Source organism: Myotis yumanensis, unplaced genomic scaffold (assembly GCF_028538775.1).
Source record: "Myotis yumanensis isolate MYYU_CA2020_CCGP unplaced genomic scaffold, mMyoYum1.0.hap1 SCAF_5, whole genome shotgun sequence".
Classification (NCBI taxonomy): domain Eukaryota; kingdom Metazoa; phylum Chordata; class Mammalia; order Chiroptera; family Vespertilionidae; genus Myotis; species Myotis yumanensis.
The window spans coordinates 68,335,955-68,361,750 of record NW_027223756.1 but is presented as its reverse complement, the minus strand read 5'-3'; the positions used below and the strand labels follow the sequence as shown (position 1 = coordinate 68,361,750).

At 39.0% G+C, this 25,796-nt stretch overlaps 1 protein-coding gene and 1 long non-coding RNA gene across 3 annotated transcripts in view; one reads left to right on the top strand and one right to left on the bottom strand.

Moving 5' to 3' along the window:
• The first annotated feature begins 2,946 nt into the window (after positions 1 to 2,946).
• On the top strand, positions 2,947 to 25,679 carry AADAT (aminoadipate aminotransferase). Of its 2 annotated transcripts, XM_070415468.1 has the most exons (13): positions 2,952 to 3,325; positions 3,922 to 4,090; positions 5,661 to 5,793; positions 8,143 to 8,217; positions 11,176 to 11,385; positions 13,249 to 13,314; positions 15,014 to 15,096; positions 15,907 to 16,003; positions 17,407 to 17,468; positions 17,720 to 17,784; positions 19,248 to 19,354; positions 22,394 to 22,495; positions 24,178 to 25,679. In XM_070415468.1, the coding sequence occupies exons 1-13, from the start codon at positions 3,259 to 3,261 to the stop codon at positions 24,217 to 24,219; spliced, it is 1,278 nt and encodes a 425-aa protein (XP_070271569.1). In that variant the 5' UTR covers positions 2,952 to 3,258; the 3' UTR covers positions 24,220 to 25,679. The 2 variants fall into 2 exon arrangements, with proteins under 2 accessions (XP_070271570.1, XP_070271569.1); XM_070415469.1 differs by lacking the exons at positions 15,014 to 15,096; positions 15,907 to 16,003 and having other exon boundaries at positions 2,947 to 3,325.
• LOC139010687 (uncharacterized) overlaps positions 21,083 to 25,796 on the bottom strand; it is a 31,047-nt gene continuing 26,333 nt past the window's right edge. Inside the window, exon 3 of the long non-coding RNA XR_011471559.1 lies at positions 21,083 to 21,195. This is a non-coding gene — a long non-coding RNA (uncharacterized lncRNA). The remainder of the gene's footprint in view (positions 21,196 to 25,796) is intronic.

Below are 25,796 nucleotides of genomic sequence, written 5' to 3'. Positions count from 1 at the left end.
GGAACTGTCATTTGACCCAGTGATCCCACTTCTAGGAATATATCTCATGAAATCAGAAACACCAATCAGAAAGGATATATGCACCCCTATGTTCATAGCAGCACAATTTACCATAGCTAAGATTTGGAAACGGCCCGAGTGTCCATCAGCAGATGAGTGGATAAAAAACCTGTGGTACATTTACACAATGGAATACTACTCAGCTGTAGTAAAAAAGAACCTTTACCATTTGCAACAGCATGGATGGACCTGGCTTATTTCATTTATTATGCTAAGCGAAATAAACCAGTCAGAGAAAGATAAGTATCACATGATCTCACTCATATGTGGAATCTAATGAACAAAATAAACTGATGAACAAAATAGATCCAGCGACATAGAAACATGGAACAGAGCGCAGAATCTCGGAGGGAAGGTGGGGGTATGGGTCCGGGAGGGGAGTAATTAACAAGGAAACTTGTATGCATATATGCATAGCCCATGGACACAATAGAGTGGTGAAGGCCTGGGAGGGCAGGGTGGGTGCAGGATAGAGGGGGTCAGTGGAGAAAAAAAATTTGTAATACTTTAAACAATAAAGATAAATTTTAAAAAGAAAAGGGAAATTTGGACACAGAGACATGCACAGAGGGAGAATGATGTGGTGATGATGGCAGAGATCGGGGTGCCACAACTATAAGCCAAGGAACATCAAAATTTGCCAGCAAAACACCAAAATCTAGGAGGGAGGCACATTACAGATTCTCCCTTGCAGTTCTCTGAAAGAGCCACCCTGTTAGACCTTGATCTTGTATTTCTAGCCTCCAGAACTGTGAGACAATAAATTTTCTTTTTTTTTTTTTTTTTTTTTTTTTTTGGTACTTTGTTACATCAGCCCTACAAAATGAATACATTGTGTGAATGAACCACTTTTAAAAGCAGATAGATCACCCAATCCCAACCAGGCTTTCAGATGACTGCAGCCCTGACCATTATCTTGACTGACACTTCTTGGGACACCCTGAGCCAAAACCACCAGCCAAGCTGCTCCTGAATTCCCAACCCACGAAAACTGTGAGATTAATGTTTGATGTTTTAACTTCTGTTAAGGACTTAATGTGTCCCCCAAAATTCATATGCTGAAGTCCTAACCCCCCCCCCCCCCCACAGTGACTATATTTGAAAATAGAGCTTTGAAGGAGGTAATTATGGTTAAATGAGGCTGTTAGATGGGGGCTAGTCCAATATGACTGGTATCATTATAAAAAAGAGGAAGAGATAGCAGGGATACGTGCTCACACAGAGAAAAGGCCATTGAGGACACGGTGAAAAGGTGGCTATCTACAAGCCAAGGAGAGAGGCCTCAGGAGAAACCAGACCTGCCAACATCGTGATCTTGGACTTCCAGCCTCCAGAACTGTGAGAAAATTAATTTATGTTGTTTGTCACTCAGCCTGTGGTGTTTGGTATATGTGACATAACTAAAGACACAATCTACCTTAAAAACGATCACATAGTTTCTCTAGCCAATAACATGCGAAGGCTGAGTCCTTAAGTTCTGCTAAAGGCATTGTTACTACTCATCATAACAGCTAATATTCACTGAGTGCTTTTGCAGTGTGCCAGCCACCATGCTAATCAGTTTAATAAGGATTATCTCATTTAATCCTGCTAATAGCCCTGTGAGAAAACTGATGCACAGAAAGATTAAGTAAGTTGGCCAAAGACATCCAGCTGGTAAGCCATCAAGTGGGATTTAAACTACTTCAAATCTCTGAATCCAGAACCCTACTGCCTCTTGGGTTTCTAGCAGCTTTACTAAAGCTATTCCCTTGTTACCCAGCCGTTGGCATAAAGATTTTGCCGGTTACCTCATCTTTCTGTTGCAGTGACCTAGATAAGTACAGTTAGCTAAGTCTTCTCTGGACCAATCTACAGTACTTACCTCTAGAAGGGAGCCCTGTGGCAGTGTCATTACTCATCCAGGAAGTACTTAATCAAAGTTTACTGAATGAATGAATCCAGTTTTGAATTTGTATATTTTTTTTAAAGTAAATGACTTTTTTTATACCCATTGAAGAATATGAGAGATTGTCTCAAAATCATTTCACATGTACTCACATGGAAACCCTGTGCATCCCCTGTTGGTGGTTCAGGAAGGAGAAATCACGGAGAAAACCGGGTGGCGAGGAGAGAGGTAGAAGGCAGGGAGGATTATTCTGTAAGAAAAGAGGTGAGGTGCTTGACTCAACTAGATGAATCTCTTTGGACATATGCATCTAACCTAAGGCCATATGAATGGTCAAAAAATTCAAGGGGGAGAGACACTCTAAAACTTGAGGAGACCCTCAGAGTGATTCTTCTAACATTTCTATCAACATTCCACCCTCTCCCTAAAATGCTCAGATCTTGGAGAAAGTGACACTGGCAATCATCTTCTCCCCGTTGCCTTCCCAGAGTAGTGCCTATAGTTGTGTTTTGTTTTGTGTGTGTGTGTGTGTTTTGTTTTAAAAGGACAGTATTTTACACAACAGTGGTCCAAGGGTAAAATGCACTGTCTGCGTGGCCAGAGACCAGCCAGATAACCACCAGTGCAGAAAAGCTGCGCGCAGCAAGCGCCTGGCTGAAAGCAGTTCGGGGAGCGGCTGCAATGGACCATAGCAGCCGCCAGGTGGTACTCACGGACCAGGATGGCGGCGGGGGTGGGGGGGGGACTTCCGGGCCCCACTCCTGGGAGCCTTTCGGCAGGAGGCCACCCGGTTGCGTTTGCCTACTGGGACGCTTCCTTGCAGCGATTCCCAGCCGCAAGGTCAGGAGTCGTACTCGCTTTGAATGGATTCAGGCACCGGCCCAGTTCTGCAGGTGCCTCGCCCCCAAGGCCGGTGCATCCAGGGCCATGACCCAGGCGGGGCGGTGCACGCGGCCCGCCAGCTATAGGCTGCGGCGCGGGGCGGGAGGGGGCGCGGCCTCGGCCAATGCTGCGGCCGCAGCACGTGGGGTGCGGGATCGCGAGAACGAGTGGACCGATTCTCCGCCGGTGGACTTTGCTAATCTTGCCTCGCGCCCGAGGCCCGAGAGAACCCAGGCTCGCGGTGCCGCCTGGATCCAGCCCGGAGTTTCGGAGGCGCTCTGCCGGCACTGCGCTCCAGGACCCGGGCTAAGCCTGGCGGTCAGCCACGTCGTCTTTTCAAGATTGAAGAGGCAGCCCTTGGCGCGGCTGTTCGGTGGTTCTAGTCTGCAGCCACTGAAGAAGGCGCCTGGTGCTTGGGAATCGGAGACATGAATTACGCACGGTTCATCACCGCGAGGAGCGCAGCCAGACGGCCTTCTCCCATCCGCGTCTTTAGTGAGTGCTGGGGGCGTCCCTCCCCCCGGGGTGCGGGTGATGCCTACAGTCACCACTTGGTTGCATTCATTCAACCGTGAAAGCTCACTGTGAGCCAGGCTCTGAGTGCAGACATGCACTGGAGTTAGAACTGAAGGCGGGGAGGGAGCAGCAGCAGCGAGAACTGGCTGTTGTGGGACTTGGCCCTGTAAGGTAGAGGATGTGCTGTCTACAAAGGCTCTTCCCGGGACCTAAGGAGGGATTAGACACAGTGTGCAGCCGCGTGCAGTGAGGATGGCCTGGTAAATTGGAGAGAAAAGGGGAAGCCACGAAGCTAGACAGACAGGTGGGGGCTAAATGGAGCAGGGTTTTCTGGTATTGTGGCTCTTTGCTTAACTAGATAATCCTGATCACTCTGCCTTCTTAGTTGGACACCTCCACTCCTCAGCTCCGCCACCGGTGAAGTAGGTCCCGACAAAGTTATTTTATGTCTATTTTAGATTATCATCCTATCACTAGAAATTGTTTAACTTGACAGTGTTATTGAGCGTAATGCAACATACAGAACTAGGAATGTGTTCCGTGCAAGTTTTTCTTCTCTTCCATGTTCATTGTAGCTGAGCTACAGAACAGGGCACCGAAATCTGTCATCTCCTTGGCTACTGGATCACCAAATCCAAACACGTTCCCTTTTAAGACTGCTGCTATCACCATAGACAATGGGAAGACCATCCAGTTTGATGAACAGATCATGAAGAGAGCCCTTCAGTATTCTGAAAGTGCTGGGTAACTATAGATAATACAATTCTGCTGGCTCATTTTCAATATTCTAAAGGCCACTGATAAAGTGACTTGTGTCTTTTTTCTTAACTGGAGTATTCAACAGTTAGGAAGGTTTGGGGAAGAGTTTTCAAAGAAGAATGAAAAGCAACAGGATATTGAATGCTCCTTGGTGACTTCTCACCAGAGACAGAGAGAGAGAGAGAGAGAGAGAGAGAGAGAGAGAGAGGGAGGTGAAGAAGCAAGTTAGAAGAAGGGAGGAAAACGATGATCCAGGAAGCAGCAATTTTAAATGCTGGGCAATTTTCTAAGAAGTTTGTTCCCTTCCCAGCTATGCAAACACATTGCCTCAGTTCAAATGTCTTTCATTCTTAAAGGCAAGCTACAACACATTCTTTAAGATTTTCCTTAGCTGATCCTATAATGATAATTTATAGAGTTACTGTGATAGAAAACTATATTGAGATGTAATATAGGTTTTATACAGAGTATCCCCCCAAAATGTATACATACTTTAACAATCTGATAGCTCAATTTTGAAAATGCAATGTATTTTAATGAACACTGCCTTTATAATTATTCAAAGTGTGTGTATGCATTTTTGGGGATGCCCTATATATATAAATTACTAGGGGTCCCTCGGCCTGGCATGCACCCTCTAGCAATCTGGGATGTTGGATAGCAGGTTTCGGCCCAATCCCCTCAGGTCCGATCCAGACAAAAGGGAGCCCCATCCTGTGTGTTAAGCATCTGTCCCCTGGTGGACAGTGCACATCATAGCAACCAGTCGTTTGGTCATTCGGTCGCTTAGGCTTTTATATAGATAGACTAGAGGCCCTGAGTGCACAAATTTCGTGCACTCAGGGGGCTGTCCCTTAGCCTGGCCTGCACACACTCACAGTCTGGGAACCCTCAGGGGATGTCCGACTGACGGCTTAGGCTCACAGCAGTCGGATTTCCTTAGTGCTGCCACAGAGGCAGGAGAGGCTTCCGCCACTGCTGCTGCGCTCGCCAGCTGTGAGCCCAGCTCAGGCTTCTGGCTGAGCGATGCTCCCCCTGTGGGAGTGCACTGACCACCAGGGGACAGCTCCTGCGTTGAGTGTCTGCCCCCTGGTGGTCAGTGCATGTCATAGCAACTGTTCATTCCTCTGTTTGGTTGATTTGCATACTGGCCTTTTATTATATAGGATAGATACATATTATATACATAGACCTTCCCTTCCATGATACAAAGAACTTTGGGGGCCTGAATTTCTAGGTAGCTTATGGAAATTTTCCTGAGTAGAACAAAGAATCAATTATTAAGTGTTTGCTCTATTGTAAAATAAAAACTATAGGTCTTTAGACTAAGAAAGATGTAGATTCAAATATCAGCTGACTGACTTTATGTGAATCTTTTAATCTCTACATCTGTTGCCTTATCTTTGAAATAGAGAATATTAATATTGGCAAAAAGTGTTTGAGGATTTTGAAATTGAATGTATAAAGTACCTAGTATATAGCTACCATTTAATTCCTCTCTACTAATATTATGACATTTACTTCTATAAATTTGAAAATACATTTTATGCTTTAGAATCCCAGAGCTGTTGTCCTGGCTAAAACAGTTACAAGTAAAATTGCATAATCCTCCCACCCTCCATTATCCATCCAGTCAAGGACAAATGGATATATGTGTCACAACTGGCAGCCAAGAAGGTCTTTGTAAGGTAAGACTGAAAGGTACCACACATTAAAAATCAAGTATTTCCATAAATACAGTCATCTCTCACTGACAAGCAAGAGGATCATGTTTTGTGAATTTCTGGTAGTCTTCTTGTCTTTACTTAGAATTATAAACAGGGAACTTAAAGACATCCACCAACCTGATTTTTCTTACACCTAGAACATGTGGTCACTGACTGAGAGCTATGAGTCATTCAAACAGGTTCCCACTAAAGGAGTACTCAACTCCTACCAAAACCATTAGTGATCATTGCTTAATTTTACCTGGCTCAAAGATTTGGGTTACATTTTGTTCTATGTTATTTTAGTTATGAGATTTCAATATAATTTTTAAATTCTTTAGAGGGCATATCCTGATACTCCTCCGGTGAAATGTGATGCCTTTGCGTGTCTGCTTACATAAATTATCTGTGCTCACCACTGCTTGTATCTTGTCTTCCTCCTGGCTGTGCTTCTCTAGCTCTATAGGGTGTCCCCCAAAAAATGTGTACACACACCTTGAATAATTATAAAGGCAGTGTTTATCACCCAGCCAGCATGGCTCAGTGGTTCAGCATTAACCTATGAACCAGAAGGTCACAGTTCAATTCGCAGTCAAGGCACATGCTTTGGGTTGCAGGCTCAATCTCCAGTGTGGGGCATGCAGGAGGCAACCGATCAATAATTCTCTCTCATCCTTGATGTTTCTATCTCTTCTCTCCCTCTCCCTTCCTCTCTGAAATCAATAAAAAAGTTATACTTCTTTTTTTTAAAGGAGATGTAGGTTGTTAACATGATAGAAAGGAGAGGCTTGAACCGGGGATTGTGAACAATACAAGGCAAGAAAGGATTATTCCATGATTTATGTAAGATTTAGTCAGAATAGACCCCTTTGATTAGGCTGGAAAGATCTATTGTCTGGCTCTATTGATGTCAGTATGCATCATACTGACTGCAAAACCTCCTAAGATTTCTCAACCTTTGTCTTACTTGACCTCTAAATATCCTTGAACACTGTTGACCTCCCATCCTTTTGAACTGCTCTCCTCCTCTAGTGCTCTCAGCACCACATGGAACAGCTCTCTGCCGGCCCACCTGCCTGCCTCCGTGGCAGTGCTCTCTACACAGCCATTATTTATTGGAATTCCTCAAGGCTCAGCCCTGGAAACCCTGCTCCCCTTCATCTGTTCACCATCTCTTGGTGCTTCCATTCACATCCATGTGATCAATCAGACGCTAGTAACTTCCAAGCTCCTTTCAAGTCCATTTGTGTATCTGTCCACCTGACATCATCGCGAGATGTTTTGAAGACACCTCCAACCAAAACACACTCCTCAGACATGGACAACTTTTTGGGTCTGCTTTTCAGTGAATGGCACCACTCCCACCATCTATCTAGTTCCATTGCCAAAAATCTAGGAGTCATTCTTGACACCTCCTCTTCCTTGTGTCCCTGTAGTCCATAATTATGTTCTGTTGGTTTTGACTTCCAAAATACCTCTCAGTTCTCCTCTCCAAATCCACTGTCGTTACCCTAGTTCAAGACTACTCTTCTCTGTCCCAAATAATCACAAAACCTTCCCAAACTCTCTACATGTATTCCATTCCTCTTTAATCCTGTTATATTACAGCCAGAATGATCTTCTCAAAAAGCAGATCTGACCATGTGATTCCCCCTTTCCACACTCTACTTAAAATTCTTACTGGCCTCAGTTGGCCTAGTGCCTGCATGGTATGGGTTCTGCCCACTTTTGTCTCATCTCATTCCATTCTCCTCTTTACACTCTGCTTCATGCCACAGAATTCTTTCAGTTTCTCAAAATGTACCCCTACCCCAACTCATCACTTCCTCAGGGAAACCGTCTCTGAACACCCTCTATGACGGTAAAAACTATGTCATTATGTTCATCATTCTGTCATCATACCTTATACAGGACTGGCTTATGGTAAATATTAATACATTTTCAAAGAAGAAATAAAAGGATAATATGAATTTTGGAGGCCAAACCAGTTGTTATTTTTCATCTAAACCTAGAACAGAGGTTGGCTACTATGGCTTGAGAGGCAAATCCAGCCTTCATCTGATTTTGTAAATAGGGTTTTATTAGAACGTAGCCACACTCACTGCTTTACATATTGTCTGTGGCTCTTTCTTACTACGGAAACAGAGATAAGTAGTTACCACAGGGACACTATGGCCCACAAAATATGTACTCTCTGACACTTTACAGAATATTTGCCAATTCCTACGCTATAATCCTAATGAGTTAAATCTAAAATGGGGGGTGGTGGAGGGAAGGGGTTCTAAGAATGGAAACAATACTATGCAAGCCAACCTATTCTTCTTTTGTCAGGTGTTTGAAATGATCATTAATCGTGGAGATAATATCCTCCTAAATGAACCTGTTTATTCAGGAACACTTCAAGCTGTGAGTATACATTTCTATAAAAGGCAGCTCTCTTTCTTATACTAACTAGGAAAAAAGCCATTGCATCATTAGAATGTCCTGGCCACTGAAAAATAAAATATGTCTTCCACCTGTAAACAGGAGAATCGTAAATGACATATGACTATTTAAATATACCCTCCACTTTATACATTTCTTTTTACCAAATTTGAATGAATACATGCTTAAATTAGGTTGTATAAAATCATGTCCAGTTTTCTTAATATTTCACTTGAAATGTGATTTAATTTACAAATATTTATTTTTTCAATACCATCTTGAATTGCCATATGCCAAAGTATAATCATGTTATATGTCAGTTTACTATAACTGTAAACTAATATAGTATAATTAAGACTTTCCACTCCAGTGATTAATTAATGGGATTATAATAACCAGAAAGAGGAACTGACCATCTGGCTCTGCTGTGCACTGGTCAGAACATACTGCTGAGAATTAGGATCGTTTGGGGCACAATACTTTAGGATAGATATGTTCACAAACTAGAGCAGTCAGAGAAGAGTAGTCAGAGTGAATAAGGAACTGGAAACTATACCGTATGATGAATGGTTTTAGGAACTGTGGCTGTTTTCCCCCAAAACAGAAGACTCAACAAACATAAGAATTATCCTCAAATACAAAAAAGTTAGCCACGTGACAGAAGAATTAGATTTGCTTGTGCATGTCCTTAAGTTGGGAAAGGCTGGAAACTATAGGGAAACAACTTCAACTCAGTATAGCAACTTCTAACCATCAGCCTTCCCTGACTCCCTGGGCCTTCCCTGACAGCCTTATCTGACTGCCCCTCACTGCAGGTGCTCAGTTACCCTTGACTGCCACCGAACACAAATGTTGCTAAAGTAATTCTAGCCTAAAATAGGGGAGTTGAAGGAGATGACTTTTATGCTTTATTGATTCATATTTCATTGGTTCTCTCTTTTACTCAAATTTAATATTATCTTTACAAAAATAAATATATAAAGCAGTTAGCTAATCTTAATGAAAGGCATATTTTCTCAACATTCCTAAGTAGAAATCAAATTGATATTATAGCCCTAGCTGGTTTGCCTCGGTGGGTAGAGCATCAGCCTGTGGACTGAAGGGTCACGGGTTGGATTCCGGTCAAGAGCATATATCTCAGTTGTAGGCTTGATCCCCAGCCAGGGTGCATGTGGGAGGCAAACTCTGTCATATAAGCATTACTCTCTGTCTCTTCCCCTCCTTTTCCATCCCTCTGAAAAATCAATGGAAAAATATCCTCAGGTGAGGATTAACAAATAATAATAGTAATTGATTTTATAAAAATTTCTTTTTCCAGTGAACAATCTGAAAAGAAAATTTAAATACATTTTACATTTATAATAACATCCAAAAGAATAAAATACATCACCTATTTATGGGTTGGAAGACTTAATATTGTTAAGATGCCAAAATTGCCAAAGTGATCTACAGATTCAACGCAATCCCTATCAAAATGCTAATAGCCTTTTTGTAGATATAGGAAAGCCAATCCTCAAATTCACATGGGATTGGAAGAGGCCATAAGAATCCTGAAAAAGGAAAACATGTTGGAGGCTTCACCCTTCCCCATTTCAAAACCGACTGCAAAGCTACAATAATCGAAACAGTATGGTACTGGTGTAAGGGTAGACAAATATTTCAATGGAGTAGAATTGAGAACCCATAAGTAAACCCATACATCTGTGGCCAATTGATTTTGACAAAGGTACCAAGTCCATAAATAGGAAAAGAAGTCTCCAACAAATTGTAATGGGACAACTGGATTTCCACATGCAAAAGAAAGAAATTGGACCCTTACCTCACACCACATAAAATTTTAACTCAAAATGGATCAAAGACCTAAATGTAAGAGCTAAAACTATGAACTCTTAGAAGAAAACATAAGGGCAAATCTTGACCTTGAATTTGGCACTAAATTCTTAGATATGACAATAAAAACACAAGCAACAATAAAAATAAATAGATAATAGGGCTTCATAAAAAAATTAAGACTTTGAAGCATCAAAGGACATTATGAATAAAGCAAAAAGACAGCCTAAAGAATGGGAGAAAATATTTGCAAATCATATATCCGAGAAAGGCTTACTATGCAGAAATTTTATAAAAATTTCTTTTTCCAGTGAACAATCTGAAAAGAAAATTTAAATACATTTTACATTTATAATAACATCCAAAAGAATGCCCTAGCTGGTTTGCCTCGGTGGGTAGAGCATCAGCCTGTGGACTGAAGGGTCACGGGTTGGATTTCGGTCAAGAGCACATATCTCAGTAAAGACCTCCTATAACTCAACAACAAAAGACAAATGAATTTAAAAATAGACAAAAGACTTGAATAGACATTTTTCCAAAGAATATATACCAATGGCCAGGAAGCACATGAAAAAATATTCAATATCATTAGTCATTAGAGAAATGAAAATCAAAATCACAAAAAGATACTATTGCACACCACGATGGCTTTTATTTTTGAGTGGAACATAGTAAGTATTGGTAACTATGTGGAGAAATTGAAATCCTTGTACATTGTTAGTGAAAATGTAAAATGGTGCAGCCACTGTGTAAAACAATTTTTCAGAGAACCACAAGCTGGATTTTGAAGCTTCTGCTTGGAAGGAACACACATCACTTCTACCCACAATTTATTGGCCAGAGCAAGACACATGGCCAAGCCTGAGCAAGGAAGTAGGATCCTTACTCTGGAAATTGACAGGGGATATTGTTGAACAATAACGGAATCTGGCCCGGGGCAACAATAGAATTAGAATATACAACCTAAACCCTCGGGCGGTAGAGCTGACTGCAGGTTACATGTTCAAGGGCATAAAGGATAACATTCTTAGTTATTATAGGAAGAATCAATGACACATTTTGTAATCAGGTCTGAATCTTGGGCTTTCTTTTTTTCTATGTGCTCAACAGCTGCAACCACTGGGCTGCAACATGATTAACATTGCCAGTGATGAATATGGGATTATTCCAGACTCCCTCAAAGAAATACTTTCCAAATGGAAACCAGAAGATTCAAAGAACCCCGAGAAAAACACCCCCAAATTTCTTTATACTGTCCCAAATGGCGACAACCCTACTGGAAAGTCATTAACAAGTAACCGCAAAAAGGAAATCTATGAGGTATTTTAAAAGAATGTGTTATGTAGCTATGTTCCTGTTTCTTTTTGACCTTTTAGAAGAGCACTATGCAAGTTTCCTTTCTTATTAGCCTCTTGCTTTCAAGGGAGATAATTTTTAATAAGAGGGAGTCATCTATGCCAAGAATCCTAATAAATTTAAACATAAGAATTTACTACAGCCTTTGTTAACCCTAAGATTTTTCTTTCCCTTTGATATTTTCATAAAAAGAAATAACATTCTTGGTCTGATGTTGAATTCTATGAGGTCATTTAGTATTTGACCCCAATATTTGACTTTCATTATTTTATATTTGTATTTCCAACTTGTCCCTTTTCTTTCTTGCTCATTGTCACTTCAGTTTACAAAGAAATTCTTTGAAAAATAAGAGGCATGTGCCTTATATAAAGTCTTTAGGGACCTGACAACAATGCCTAAGCTTTTTATCATAAACATTTTTTAAAGTATCAAGCAAATATGCAGCTATGCGGGAATCTTTGAAAAATAAGAGAGATATGCCTTTCTGTAAAGTCTTTTTTATGTACCTGACTATAATCCCAAGCCTTTCACATGAATAGTTTTTCAACGTAAGTACCAAGCCTATGTTAAAGTAATATAGAATTTAATCATTATAGTGGAATCATAAGAAAGATTTCAAAAAATTCATTTTGCTGAATATATGTGTGTGTGTGTGTGTGTGTGTGTGTGTGTGTGTGTGTGTATTGCCGTATTCTTATTTTTCACACTCCTGGCTCCATCACTCATCCACTTGTGTGCCTGTAAATTGCATTCTACGATGGAGATGCCTGAACTCCAGATTCTCTATCCAACTTCTGTATCCAGCATCCCATGTAAATGTCTAATGGACATTTCAAACCTAACATAGCCACACCCCAAACCCCTCATTCACAACCCCTCCCGTTCTTCATCTCCATACACTGTGCCAGCATGATCCATTACCTTTTATTCCTCTCGTTCCCCCTCTCCTCCCCCAACCCACTACATCTAATCCATTCTGTGGACTCCCCTGACGACATATTTACCCAAATCCACCGTTTCTCTCCACTACCACTGCTCTCACCGTCCTCTTAGACACCAACTTCTTCCCTTGCTGGTCTATTGGGATGTTTCCTCACCGGACCCCACTGCCCTCCACTCTTGACCTCTGACCACGCAGCAGCCACTCATGTCCTTCCCCTGCTGAAATGTAAATATAAAGCCAGTCTCTGGTCCTGCTTACAGGCCCCCAGTGGCTTCCCCTTGCATTGAGAATAAAATCCAAAAGCTCGGTGACCTGGTCAGCTCTTCTCAGGCTCTTACCATCATTGTTGCAGCCCACTGGCCTTCTCTCTAATGTGCCAAACTTTTGTCTCACCCAAGGGTCTCTGCTCTTGCTCATCCCTCAGTCTGTAAGCTTCTTCTGTTATATTTGCACAACTGGCTCCCTCCTGTCATTCTGAGATCTTGTATTATCTTGTCAGGAAGGGCTTCCCCATGATTCAACCTGAAATAGCTACTCTGTTTCTCTCTCTCTCTCTCTCTCTCTCTCTCTATCTCTATCTCTCTCTCTCTCTCTCTCTTTCTCTCTCAAACATCACCCCGTTTAATGCCCGCCTAGCCTTTAAGTCCCCCACCCAATATTTCTTCCGTTCATGATCCATGGGCTTATGTATATTCTGTCCCCACTAGAATGTAAGTTCCATGAGAACAAGAGCTTTTGGAGCCTTGTCTCTTTATCTTCATTGTTTAGGGCAATAGGCACTCAATAGCTTCTTGAATGAATGAATACAAAGAATTATGATTCCAAATACTTTTAATTTTAGATAGCTCTTAAGAAATAATTGTATTACTTTAACCTTTTCTTAGCTCGCAAGAAAATATGATTTTCTCATAATAGAAGATGATCCTTACTATTTTCTCCAGTTCAACAAGGTAAGTAACGATGTGAAGTTGTTTCACAATTAAAAGATAAATTGTAAGTTATTGCTCTGCCTTTGAGTTTAACCTGGCTGCTAATCCACTTTTATATTAGAATTTTAAAAATGATTGTTAATTTGCTACCACTTCAACATATTTAATCTTTTAGTTTTATTATGGAATTAGTACTTTTCATTTCTTGTATTACACCTCTTTCCAGAAATTACTTAGCTTAAAAATAGTATCTGGTTCTGTCTACCATACATTTGGAGAGAGGAAGTCAGGACTAATGGTCTTGACCTCCAGATCCTAGTGCGTAGCTCCTTAATCATAGTACCAGGGATCTAAAGTGGGTTTCCTCTTGGGTGTCAACTACAGTCTCTCTCTCTCTCTCTCTCTCTCTCTCTCTCTCTCTCTCTCTCTTTTGTTAATCCTCATCTGAGGATATTTTCTTCATTGATTTCTAGAGGGAGTGGTGGCAGGGAGGAAGGGGAAGAGAGAAAAAGAGGAATATCGATGTAAAAGATGCATTGATTGGTTGCTTTCCACACATCAAGGCCAGAGATCAAGTCTGTAACCCAAGTATGTGCCCTTGACTGGGAATCAAACCCATGATCCTTTAGTTAGGACCAATGTTCTAACCACTGAACACACCAGCCACGCCTCAACTCCAGTCTCTTGATAGTAATTGACTGGCATGATGTCTGAGAAGGATTTGGAAGCTGTGTTCAAGCTGAAAGAGAAGGACTGTGCTCAATGAGTGATGTCCATTATGGACATAGATAAGACGTTACTGGCAGCAGGACACTTTTGCCAGTCCTGTCATGAAAGTCCTAGATCATACCTGCAGAAGAATGGGTTTTTAAGTTTCCTTCCCACTCTATATGTATGCCACTTTCTATAATCATTTTTTCCTCACGGACAGTAGTAGTGACACATGATCCCGATGCCTGATTTTTCAAAATCAAACACCATCTTTAGTTGCTCTCAGAGCTGCAGAGAACATATACCTGGACTTGGTTCCTTCTTTAAATCTACAGAAAAAAAACCTCTTTATTTTCCTACATGTATTGCCTGAATAAATATCATGTCTGCCAACCTGCACCCCACTCTCAACATGATCATGCCCCCTTTTCTTGTGTGCATCTACTTCTTAGGTAAAAACTGAAGTCAGTATTTCATGTTGACTACATTTCTCACCGTTGGTCTCATCTTTGTATCTTTCTAGTTCTAAGAGGCAGCATTCTTTCTGTAAACAATCCTGAATGCTGCTGGTTCCCTCTGCTTATATCTTATCCAAACTAGTTTTTCTTTTTTTATTGAGATGCATTTTATTTCAACAATCAGGCCAGCCAGGCATCATAGGGACTTTACAGGATTTCAGAACCTTGGTTCTCAGCAAGGCCCATATTTTTTTTCTTCCTCTAAATCTGTTCATTCAACCCCTGGGGCAAATTCATAATAATGGATCTTGAGCAAATGAGTAAACCCTTGTGTGCATTTTTGGCAGAAAAGTCATGAAGACAGGCAGATACGAATAAAAGAACACGCATCTGTTTTTATTCCATTTGAAAGGGTTTGGATAAAGGTAATGGAAATGATGGTTGTGCTACTGTTATTTGAATCCATATCCTTTCCAGTCTCTACATGAAGGAATTCCATAGTCACTAACAGAGTTCTCAGACCAATAGTGTTTATCTTTTTCCATATCAAGCCCTGGGTACCAACGTTTCTTTCCATGGACGTTGACGGGCGTGTCATCAGAGCGGACTCTTTCTCCAAAGTTCTGTCCTCTGGGTAAGGCGCTGTGTCTCTAACTTCAGGCTAGATCTAACCGAGATAGAAACTGTGCCTCAGTAGCTTTCTGTCCAAGCAATTCTCATTTAAGATGCCTGTATTCTACTTGCCTTAAAACACCAGTTAAATTATTAATATGAATATAGGCCTTTTCTCTCTGTGTCCATCTCCATTGTCAAAGGAACCTGGCATTTATCGAAAGTTGTAGAGCAGTGATTCCCAAAGTGGGCGCTACCGCCCCCTGGTGGGCGCTGCAGCTATCCAGGGGGGAGGTGATGGCCACAGGTGCATTTGTTTTAACTTTTTTTGTATTACCTTTCTATTCTGAGTTCAATAAATAGTTTCATAATTTCAAACTTCAATGTTTCTAATTTATACCTTTCTTTACTATATTTTATGAAAAAGGTAGAAACATTAATACATATATCTTTCTGTTTAATTGCTATTAAAATTTTAAAAAAATTAATTTCCAGGGGGCGCTGAGTAATATTTTTTCTGGAAACGGGGCGGTAGGCCAAATAAGTTTGGGAACCACTGTTGTAGAGGAACTGGTCAGGTTTGGAGTTTCATATATGAAGGAGCACATTTAGAAATGCTTAGTCAGACTTGCATTATGTTTTAAATGTACACTTGAATTTTATGTAAGTAGTAGTTGATTTTATCAGGATGCTTTCATTGTCTAGACTCTAGGTTCATTTGATCCCAGGCCACAGCTCTCTTCCTAATGAAATCAGGAAAATGACATGGATTCATTGTTAATACAGTAGTATTATACCTTTTCTCACTCTCTTTTTTTGTGTGTGTGTGCAGGTTGAGAATAGGGTTTATAACAGGACCAAAACCCTTGATAGAGAGAGTTGTTTTACACACACAAGTCTCAACATTGCACCCCAGTACTTTTACACAGGTAAGGACAATTTAGAAGTAGAAAAAGGTTGTAATTAGATAAGAATAGAAAATAGCTCTTGACAAGTAAGATTGAGTTAAGGTGCCAGGTAGGGAAATCACAGATATTGAATCTCTAGTTCCAGTATGTAGTGAGTCAGCAAACCTGGCACTGCAGGCGTTTACTCTTATAGACAAACTAGAGGCCCGATGCACAAAATTTGTGCAAGAGTAGGCCTTCCTTCCCCTGGCTGCTGGCACTGGCTTCCCTCCAGCTGCCAGCAGGCACCTGGGACCCAGGCTTCCCTCGCAGCCCCGGCTTTGTCCAGAAGGATGCCCAGAAGGACGTCCGGTCTAATTAGCATATTATGCTTTTATTATTATAGATGAGAATCAAATTAATCTGGTGTTATTTTGTGGCATAGACTAAACTCCATGAGAGTTGGCTAACTTATTCCTCTGCTGTCCCTCGCATCCATAAAAACTGTTGAACTTCACATAACGGAAATGGGCTTGATGCAGTAATATAGTTTGGGCTTCTTTGTCTTAAAGTTTGTAATGAGAACAAGAATTGCAAACCTGAATAGTGATTCATTGCCTTCACTGCACATATGCTAACCTGTCCTAAAGACACTGATTGGTATGTACTTTAATTTTAAAAAAGTTAATTTTAGAGAATGTGTAAATTTCCTCACAAGCTTTGAGAAATTATTGGCTCTATCCCTAATGCAACCATAGAATTAGATGTTAAGGATAGAATTGCTACCTAACTGCATAGAAGAATTTATGTAGAATAGGATGTTTGTTTGATATTTTACTTTCCATAATGTACTTTATCATGTTTGGGAATCTCTCTCTCTCTCTCTCTCTCTCTCTCTCGGTATCTGTTACTAACAAAACTTCATTATCCATTCATGACATTTAGAACTTCCATTTTAGATATAAAATCTCCAAATATATTATGTAATTTTATATATTACAACTACTATGTGTTTTTTATATGTAGAGAGGAAGTGCAGTGAGGTAATTAATGGCATGGATCTGCAGCTGGGCCCTCTGACTCGAATCCAGGCTCTGTGACGAGCTTTGTGACCTCAAGAAAGTTAACAACCCTTGTGCCTCATTTGCTCATCAGTAAAATAGAAATAATAGCCTGCCTAATAAGGTCATTACAAGTTAAATTAGCTAAACTATTTTAATGCATTACAATAGTTTCTGGCACAGCAAGTACTCTATAAATATTTGTCACTTTATTAGCATTGTCTCTGTTATTAACATTTATTCTAAATCACTGACTGACTAAAGCTTGGTTGGGTCAGCTTGTTCTGTTTTCTTATGGTGGTTTACATAGACTCAAGAGTGACTGGCAGAAAACACATGGTAGAGGATGAAGCATGACACCTCTTATTGTCTCACCTCTTTCAGCTCGTGGTATCACAGCTTCTTCACCAGTGGGGACAGGAGGGCTTCCTGGCTCACATAGAGAGGTATGGCATTTCAGGCCCCGTTTTTCACATAGAAATGGACTCTGCCTTATAATTTTTGATTCTTAATTATTCCACAATAAAGGAAAAAACATAGTGGTAAAAAGCTTACCACCAGACAAGTCAAATAAGTATGCTCTATTTCCTTATATGGCTTTCATTTTCAGCAAGATAGAAAATGGATTCTTATAGAGCCTCTTAGTTTCTGTAGTCAGTGTACTAAACACATCTTTTTCACTGTTTTCTTCATCTAGGGTTATTGATTACTATAGGAAGCAGAAGGATGCATTACTGACAGCTGCAGACAAGTGGTTAAGTGGTGAGTAGAACATATACCCCTGTCCTTCGATAAACAGCAGTACCTAAGTAAGTGGGTGATAAACACTGCATAGTATTGTTAATAATCCCGGGGAAAAGAAACAAGAGTCCAGGAGTATTCTTGTCAAGAAAATATTACCCTATAAATAATCTCAGAAGGAACAGTCTGCAAACCCTGACCCATTTCTACCTAGCTGCTGCAAAGAATTTGTCCCTTAAAAAAAAGACCAATTAGTCTAATAATCAACCAGCAATAAGTTAGTTCAAGCTAAATAACATCTATACTCAAAAATTTTTAGAGTTATTTCAAAATTTTCCTCTAAATAGAAGAAGAATTGTGAAACAAACAACATAATCTTTTTCTAGCTGGATTATCTAAAGACAAAATACTAATACAGTCTACAGAGGATTTCTCATTACAAATGACTTGCCTTTTAATCACTAACCTCATTTATCTGTCTAATACTCTCTATTGCTAATTTAATTGCAGGGTGCGTTTAATTTTCTATGCAAAATAAGAAAGTAAAATGAATTACGTGGCTTTAATTATATCATGAAAAATACCTCTGGTATGAATAACAGTAAGCAAAATATATCAATTCCTTAATACGGTCATAGCTTATTTCCTATGAATTATTGATAAAAATATAATTTTTTTGATAAAGAGTACTATTCTACCATTTTGTACAATGGAGCTGAAGAAAAGGTTTTAATCAACAGCAACAAAAAGATAATTAAAGTCAAAATAATTATCCTTCCTTCTTGGTTTCTCTATCCTCATACTCAATGAAACATAAAGCCTACAAATGCAGCTGGAATTCCTGATTTTAAGTACTTCTTTTCATAATTAATTACATTCTGATAAAAACTTTACTCTATGGGACTTCTAAACTATTACCTAAATGATAGCATTGATTGAAACACTGGAAGAATCTAGAAAGAGTTGAAGAATCCTCTTCTAAGATTGAAAGAGTCATATTTGGCTCAGGTATGGTTCTAACTAAAAGAAGTAGACATAGACACTAGACTTCTGGTGCCGCCCTAAGTCTGACTAAAATTGTAAATAGGCACACACGAGTCTCCCTCCCTGCCTTCACCCCCTTTCTCACTTTTTTTAAAATTTTTATTGAGAGTGTGAGAGACATCAATTTGTCTCCTTTTACTTATGCACTCACTGGCTGAGTATTGGTTGCGCCCTGACCAGGACTCAAACCTGCAACCCTGGAGCATCTGGACAACGCTCTAACCAACTGAGCTACCTGACCAGGGCTTACTCACTTTTTAAAAAAAATAAAACTCAGACCATCAATTTTCAGGACTCATAAAACTATATATTTTTAAATGCTATCACTGAAGGAACTTTTATGGAAATACTAGTTTATAGTCATTGTAATTATGTCATTAAATGATATGTGATATCAAATATAGCTTCAGCAGATATTTATTCCCTTCTTCTATTTGTAGGTTTGGCAGAGTGGCATGCTCCTACTGCTGGGATGTTTTTATGGATTAAAATTAAGGGCATTTCTGATGCAAAAAAACTGATTGAAGAAAAAGCCATTAAGAAAGAGGTAAAAAGGCAGAAATAGTTATACTGTTACTTTAATGTAATTTCTTACTTAAATAAAAATGGAGAGAGATATTTATCATTGCCTACCACCCCAACTCATCATGTTTTAATATCAGGTATGTTATCTCATTATTAAAATCATAATAGATTTTTGGCTTACATAATTATTATTCTGCTCTAAATTAATGGAAATATAGTCATTGATCTCAGCTGCTGGTTGGTTTCATGGCTAAGAGCACAGTCCCTGGAGCCATACTCCTTAGGTTTGAATCCCATTTCCACCCTTTACTGGATGTGTGGCTTTGGGTAAGTTACCCTCCCTGCGTTTTAGTAATAATGAGACTTTCTCCCTCATAATGTTGTTATGATAATTTAGTAAATATATATAAAGCACATACACTAGGTATTAGCCTTTAGTATTTAAAGTAGAGCCCCTTTCCCCCCCCCCCCCAATTATGAAAGTAAACCATATTCATGGTAGCAAACTTAGAAAAATATAATGAAAAATTTTTAAATAGCTCAATTTCACCACCCAGATTTTAAGACCATTTGTGGTGTATTTATTTGAAGAGCCTGTATATAGCTGATATTTTGGCTACACAATTATTTTACATGGTTAAAATTACCCAGAAAAGTTTTTATCCTGCTGTTTTTACTTCAAATTAGCCCATGATGATTTCTTCCATGTTTTTTTATTCTCCCTTTGTACTTAAATCATAAGTCTATTTAGATTTCATTCAGGGGCATTGAGTAATCTCAGAAATCCAAGTATTTTTCTGTATAGCTTTCCAATTTACCAAATAAATTATCCTTTTTCCATTAATTAATTCTCTTACCATATTTATCAGTCTTTTGTAAACACTAAGATCTATTTCTAGTATCATTTTATAGTATCAATTTTTGCCATGAAGCAATAGAATAAATGATACAAAGGAACAGATTGTGTTGATTGTGGCAAGTGCCCTGCTAGTACATAAGAGATGAAGCAGTCTAAAGGTTAGGCCTAGCAACTGGCTGGATTTCTGGGCTAGCCCCACTCCTTGAGAAACTCATTCATCCTCTCTAACCATCTTACTGGAGGGAAAGACTCATGCTTTATGCATTATTCTAATCCTAGTAACAACACACAGTAGGTACTTACTAAATATGTAACTGGTTTATTTCAAAGAAATATATTTTAGTATAACAAATCAATTTCATATTTTCTTTGGTTTTCTATCAATGCCATTATCTTTAAGAACATTTGATAAGTGGCTATTTGTATGTATCTCTGAGCTACATGCTAAGGATATAGACTTCATATTTTATTGCACTTTTTTTTTCAGTCCTCTTCATTTATTCCTGTACCTTTACTTTTTCTAAATAATCTCCAATTTTATCACCACTGCCTTAGCTCAGACTTTGGTCATCTTGCAGAGAGATTTTTACCACTCCCTCCTTCTCGTACAGCAATTTTTTTCTAGCACACCCCAAAACTTTTTGGCTAAATTGGGAAAAATGATTTTTATTTTATTGTTATTAAGAACACAAAAACCTATCTTCTGCCTTGAAATCTCTTCCCCAGAGTGCCCCCAAATCATTCCATTCCCTACTCCTCTTACCTTAGCAGACAGTGCCCAGATTTGTACCATGTAACAACAAGCAGTTACTAATACTTTTGAATATCATGATTGTACTACATTAACAATCTCAAAGATTTAACATAATTGACGTTTATTTCTGACTCACATAAAACTTTCAAGTAACTGATCTTTAGGCAACTGAACTCCAAGCAGTGATTCAGAGACCCTGGTTCCTTCCATCTCCTTGCTCTTCAGTCTTCAGCACAGAGAGTCCACATGGCTACAAAGTGGAAAGAGCACGGTGGATCACACAGGGGAAGAATTTTATGGATCAGGCCTAGAAGTAGCACACATCACTTCACATCCATTGACTAGGATTCAATCATGTGTCCACGTATAATTAGAAAGAGGCTGGGGAATAGAATAGAATATATTTGTTGCCCAGGGGCAGAGGAAATGTGCTTTGCCACAGTGAGCTATCTGCCACAGTGGTCCTCAAGAATCACAGTGGTTTTCACCACTGCATCTTGACACACTTACTCAACATTGTTATTCCTTTGCTTTATATATTAAATTTTTTACCTTCTTTCAGTTCTTTTCTTCCCATCTCTGGGCCTTTACACTCTGTATCATCTCCCTAAAATATTCTCCCCCTACTTTTTGCTTGGCCAACACCTTTCAGATTCCAGCTTAAAAGTCACTTCCAAATTTGATAACTTAAAAATGGATCTCATTGTTTGAACTTAGTTTTCTAGTTAGATTAAACATGTACTCATGGTTGTTACTGTTTCTATTTCTTTTGTAAGCTGCCCTTTGCCTATAAAAGCTAGAATTCTGGTGTTTTTCTTCTGTTTGTATGCATTCTTTTTTTTTTTTTTAATCCTCAACCGAGGATATTTTTTCCATTGATTTTCAGACAGAGTGGAGGGGAGGGAAGAAGTGAGGGAGAGAGAGAAACATCGACATGAGAGAGACACATTAATTGGTTGCCTCCCTCATGCACCCTGACCAGGGCCAGGGATCCAGCCAGAAACTGATGTATGATGTGCCCTTGACTGGGAATAGAACCCATGACCCTTTGGTCCATAGGCTAACACTCTAAATACTGAGCCAAACTGGCCAGGGCTCTGCATTCTTTCTTTTCTTTTTCTTTTTTTTTTTCTTTTTGTCTAAAGTTTTACATATGTCTCCTGTTTCTGCAATTGACACCCCCCCCCCCCCCACCCAGCCATTCTGCATTCTTTATATGTGAAGATGTCATATTTGCCATATTTATTGTAAACATTTTTCCAGTTCCTCTGTGTCTATTTTTGTTTATTGTATGATATACAGGATTTTTACATAAAATTATTTTTTCCTTGTGATTTAATTGCCTTTAATTTTAAAAAGTCCTTCCTCATTCTGAGATTTGATTTACCTATATTTTCTTTCAGTTTTTCTTTAATGGTATGTCCCTTATTTTCCATAAACTCTCTTAGATATTAATGATTCCTGGAAATGCTTTCTACATTGACAGCTCAGCTCCTAGCCCTTACTTTAGAGCATCCTTCTCGTTGGCTTCTCCAGAACAAATGGATATAGTAAGTACAGTATTCTCTTCAGCGTAACACTAGATATCAATTCTATTTTGTTGTTGTTGTCAATCCTCACTTGAGGATATTTTTTCCATTGATTTTTTAGAGAGAGTAGAAAGGGAGGGAGAGGAAAACATTGATATGAGAGAGATACATCTATTTGTTGTCTCCCAAACATGCCCCGATGGGGCCGGGGGTCGAACCTGCAACCCAGGTACGTGCCCTTGACCAGGAATTGAACCCACCATTCTTCAGTGCATGGGCCAACACTCTAACCATTAAGCAACACTGGCCAGGGCTCAATTCTGTTTTTTGGTGCATGTGTTCATTTTATGAGTTACATTATGCTTTCAGGTCTTGGGTTTCGGGGGGGGGGGGCGCGGGGGGAGTATTAGTTGAAAAGTCATGAACTACCATAAAAAGACACATTTACTTTGTTGCTAGACTTCTATAGACAAATGAAGATACTGACTTTAATTTTTTTGTTTTCAAGAATAGTTTTCAGACCTACTAAACAGTGTTCACTGATCACCAATATATTATGAAGAAAATATCTTCCCGCCGAAACCGGTTTGGCTCAGTGGATAGAGCGTCGGCCTGCGGACTGAAAGGTCCCAGGTTCGATTCCGGTCAAGGGCATGTACCTGGGTTGCGGGCACATCCCCAGTGGGAGATGTGCAGGAGGCAGCTGATCGATGTTTCTCTCTCATCGATGTTTCTAGCTCTCTGTCCCTCTCCCTTCCTCTCTGTAAAAAATCAATAAAATATATTTAAAAAAAAAAAAAAGAAAAGAAAATATCTTCCCTTCCTTCATAGAATTGAAATGAGCCCAGAGGGCAAATTGAGGCCAGTCTCCCTCATTGAGGAAAAAAAATAACAAGTCAAAGGGAATAATACTCTCAAATTAATCACAAAGTCTAGCTTTAACCAAAATAATAAGAAGCAAAGAAACAGGTTCCTTAAAACTGTATGTCTGGGAATCCAAGCAGAAGACCCATAAATTGAATGGTGCCATTAACCTTAAAATGAGTTGGTACCTATCTTTGCAGATGGATTGATTATTTGCTTCCTCATGTCATTAAATATGCTTTTCATAAGTTTTATTTTTTTGTTTCATTTTTCACCCAAGGATATGTTTTTATTGATTTTTAGAGAGAGAAGAAGGGAGAGATAGAGAAAGAGAAACATTGATGTGAGAAAAACATCCATTGGCTGCCTCTGTAGGTGCCCCAACCAGGGATCAAACACACAACTTAGGTATGTGCCCTGACCGAGAATCGAACCCACATTTACAGGGTGATGCTCCGACTAATTAAGCCATTCGGCAAGGGCTTATATATTTTTTTATATAATAGATTTGGGCAATTTCAACTACATATAATGTATATGCAGGTGAGAGATTACATAAAAAAAATAAAATATGTGGTGTAGAGAAAATCGAAAGGGGTGACCTTGAGGGCCACACGAACAACAAAATAAAAATCCTGGGAATCTGATATGCTTATATCTACATATATTATGACACTGACGGCATCTGACCATGATAAAACTGATGTTACTAGTAAACTTGGTTTTCATTGCCTTATCTCACCCTCAGAAGGATATTCTGTTTGAATTTTTAACATTCTGACAAACTTTTCCTAAATAGTACCCTACTTTCATTAATTCTTATCTATTTTCTATTTTAGGCCTTCCAGAGATTAGCTGAACTTATAAAAGAATCTTTGTGAAGACATCAAACTCTTCATAGTACTCATGGACTTTCTAAATAAATTACTTCAATGTTTTAGCAGCAAGAAATGATCATTAAGTCTTACAGATTGTGTTTCATCAAACATGTCATCTCTGTAGTCATTAACTAGACAACTTTTAAAGTGCCCTTAAATCCACCATATTGCCAAAATAATCCATGTATACCTTTTGATAAATTTTCAACTTGAAAAAAATGATTTTTATCATGAATTTTATTGTTAAGAACTTTGTAACTGCTTTATAATTCCCCTTAAATTTTCTTTGAAACTAACATTTGCAGTAAATTATTTTGAAAATGTAAAAATATAAGTCCAAAATGGTATGTAATGTAAACTTTTTCTATGTTTTAGGAAAATATAATAAAATCTTGTTGCAAAAATTGTTAGAATTTGACCATTATAAATGATTTCAGTAAGAATACCACAGATATTGTTATGCCATAAAAATCCCTTTAAAATAAAATTCTGAAACTAAACATACCTAAAGGCATCAGACTTATTAATTCCAAGTAAGGAGGATAAATCAGGACTTAGAAAAATGTACTACATTGCTTTTTCATAATACTGCTAGTTATGTAATTCGAATCTATTACAACCCCTTGAGGTATTTACATGTTAATTTGATTATTTTCTTTCTCACCTTTTAAAAGGTTTATTTTCCCCATCAGATTACTAAAGTAACATACGCTTATTTAAAAATTTCAAAACAAGCCAGGAAATGTGAGGAATAAAGGGAAAGCAGCCACTTACTTTCTCACCCCCCAAAGACAATTGCTGTCAGCATTTATCACTGGTCCTTTTGGATATTTTTTATACATATTCATGTAACATATAAAAGAATAGAATCTCGTTATGGTGGTGTATCATAAATACCCTGTATTTTTTAATGCTGTGTAACAAATTATCACATTGTTTCAAGATCCAGTAATTGTAAAGTCATAAGTTTCTTAAGGAATTAGGAAATTTATGTCATCCTTTGTGTGTATAAACTTCAGTATTATAATTTTTTTTCCTGGCATCCAGTTAAGATGTTACATCTTCCTACAGTTAAAGCTCTTGAGCAAAAATCTCACCTCAGAGCTCAAATCAGCTGGCTCAAATCCCTTTTTCTAAGACAACCAATGGTAGTTATTTAGAATATTGTATAGACGCAGAGGCTGTTGGTGGATTGAGATGGAGAACCTAAGAAGAAAGTATAACTTAGAAAGTTAATAAAAGTAAAACTAGCCTTCCAGCCCTGACCGGTTTGGCTCAGTGGATAGAGTGTCGGCCTGCAGACTCAAGGGTTTCAGGTTCGATTCCGGTCAAGGGCATGTACCTTGGTTCCGGGCACACCCCCATTTGCGGGCACATCCCCAGTGGGGGGTGTGCAGGAGGCATCTGATCGATGTTTCTCTCTCATCGATGTTCCTAGCTCTCTATCCCTCTCCCTTCCTCTCTGTAAAAAAATTAATAAAATATATATTTTTTAAAAACTAGCCTTCCACTTACTTTATTCAGTTTTTAACAATAACCAAAATTGCTTAGCCTGTATTATATAAATGAGTGCCTTGTTA

What these genes read in the sequence shown, in the direction of transcription:
- AADAT (XM_070415468.1), top strand. Translation starts at nt 3,259, where the DNA reads ATGAATTACGCACGGTTCATCACCGCGAGGAGCGCAGCCAGACGGCCT. An exon ending in CAGTATTCTGAAAGTGCTGG is followed by an intron (nt 4,091 to 5,660) that starts GTAACTATAGAT and finishes TTTATGCTTTAG; the next exon opens with AATCCCAGAGCTGTTGTCCT. An exon ending in AAAAAGCCATTAAGAAAGAG is followed by an intron (nt 19,355 to 22,393) that starts GTAAAAAGGCAG and finishes AAACTCTCTTAG; the next exon opens with ATATTAATGATTCCTGGAAA.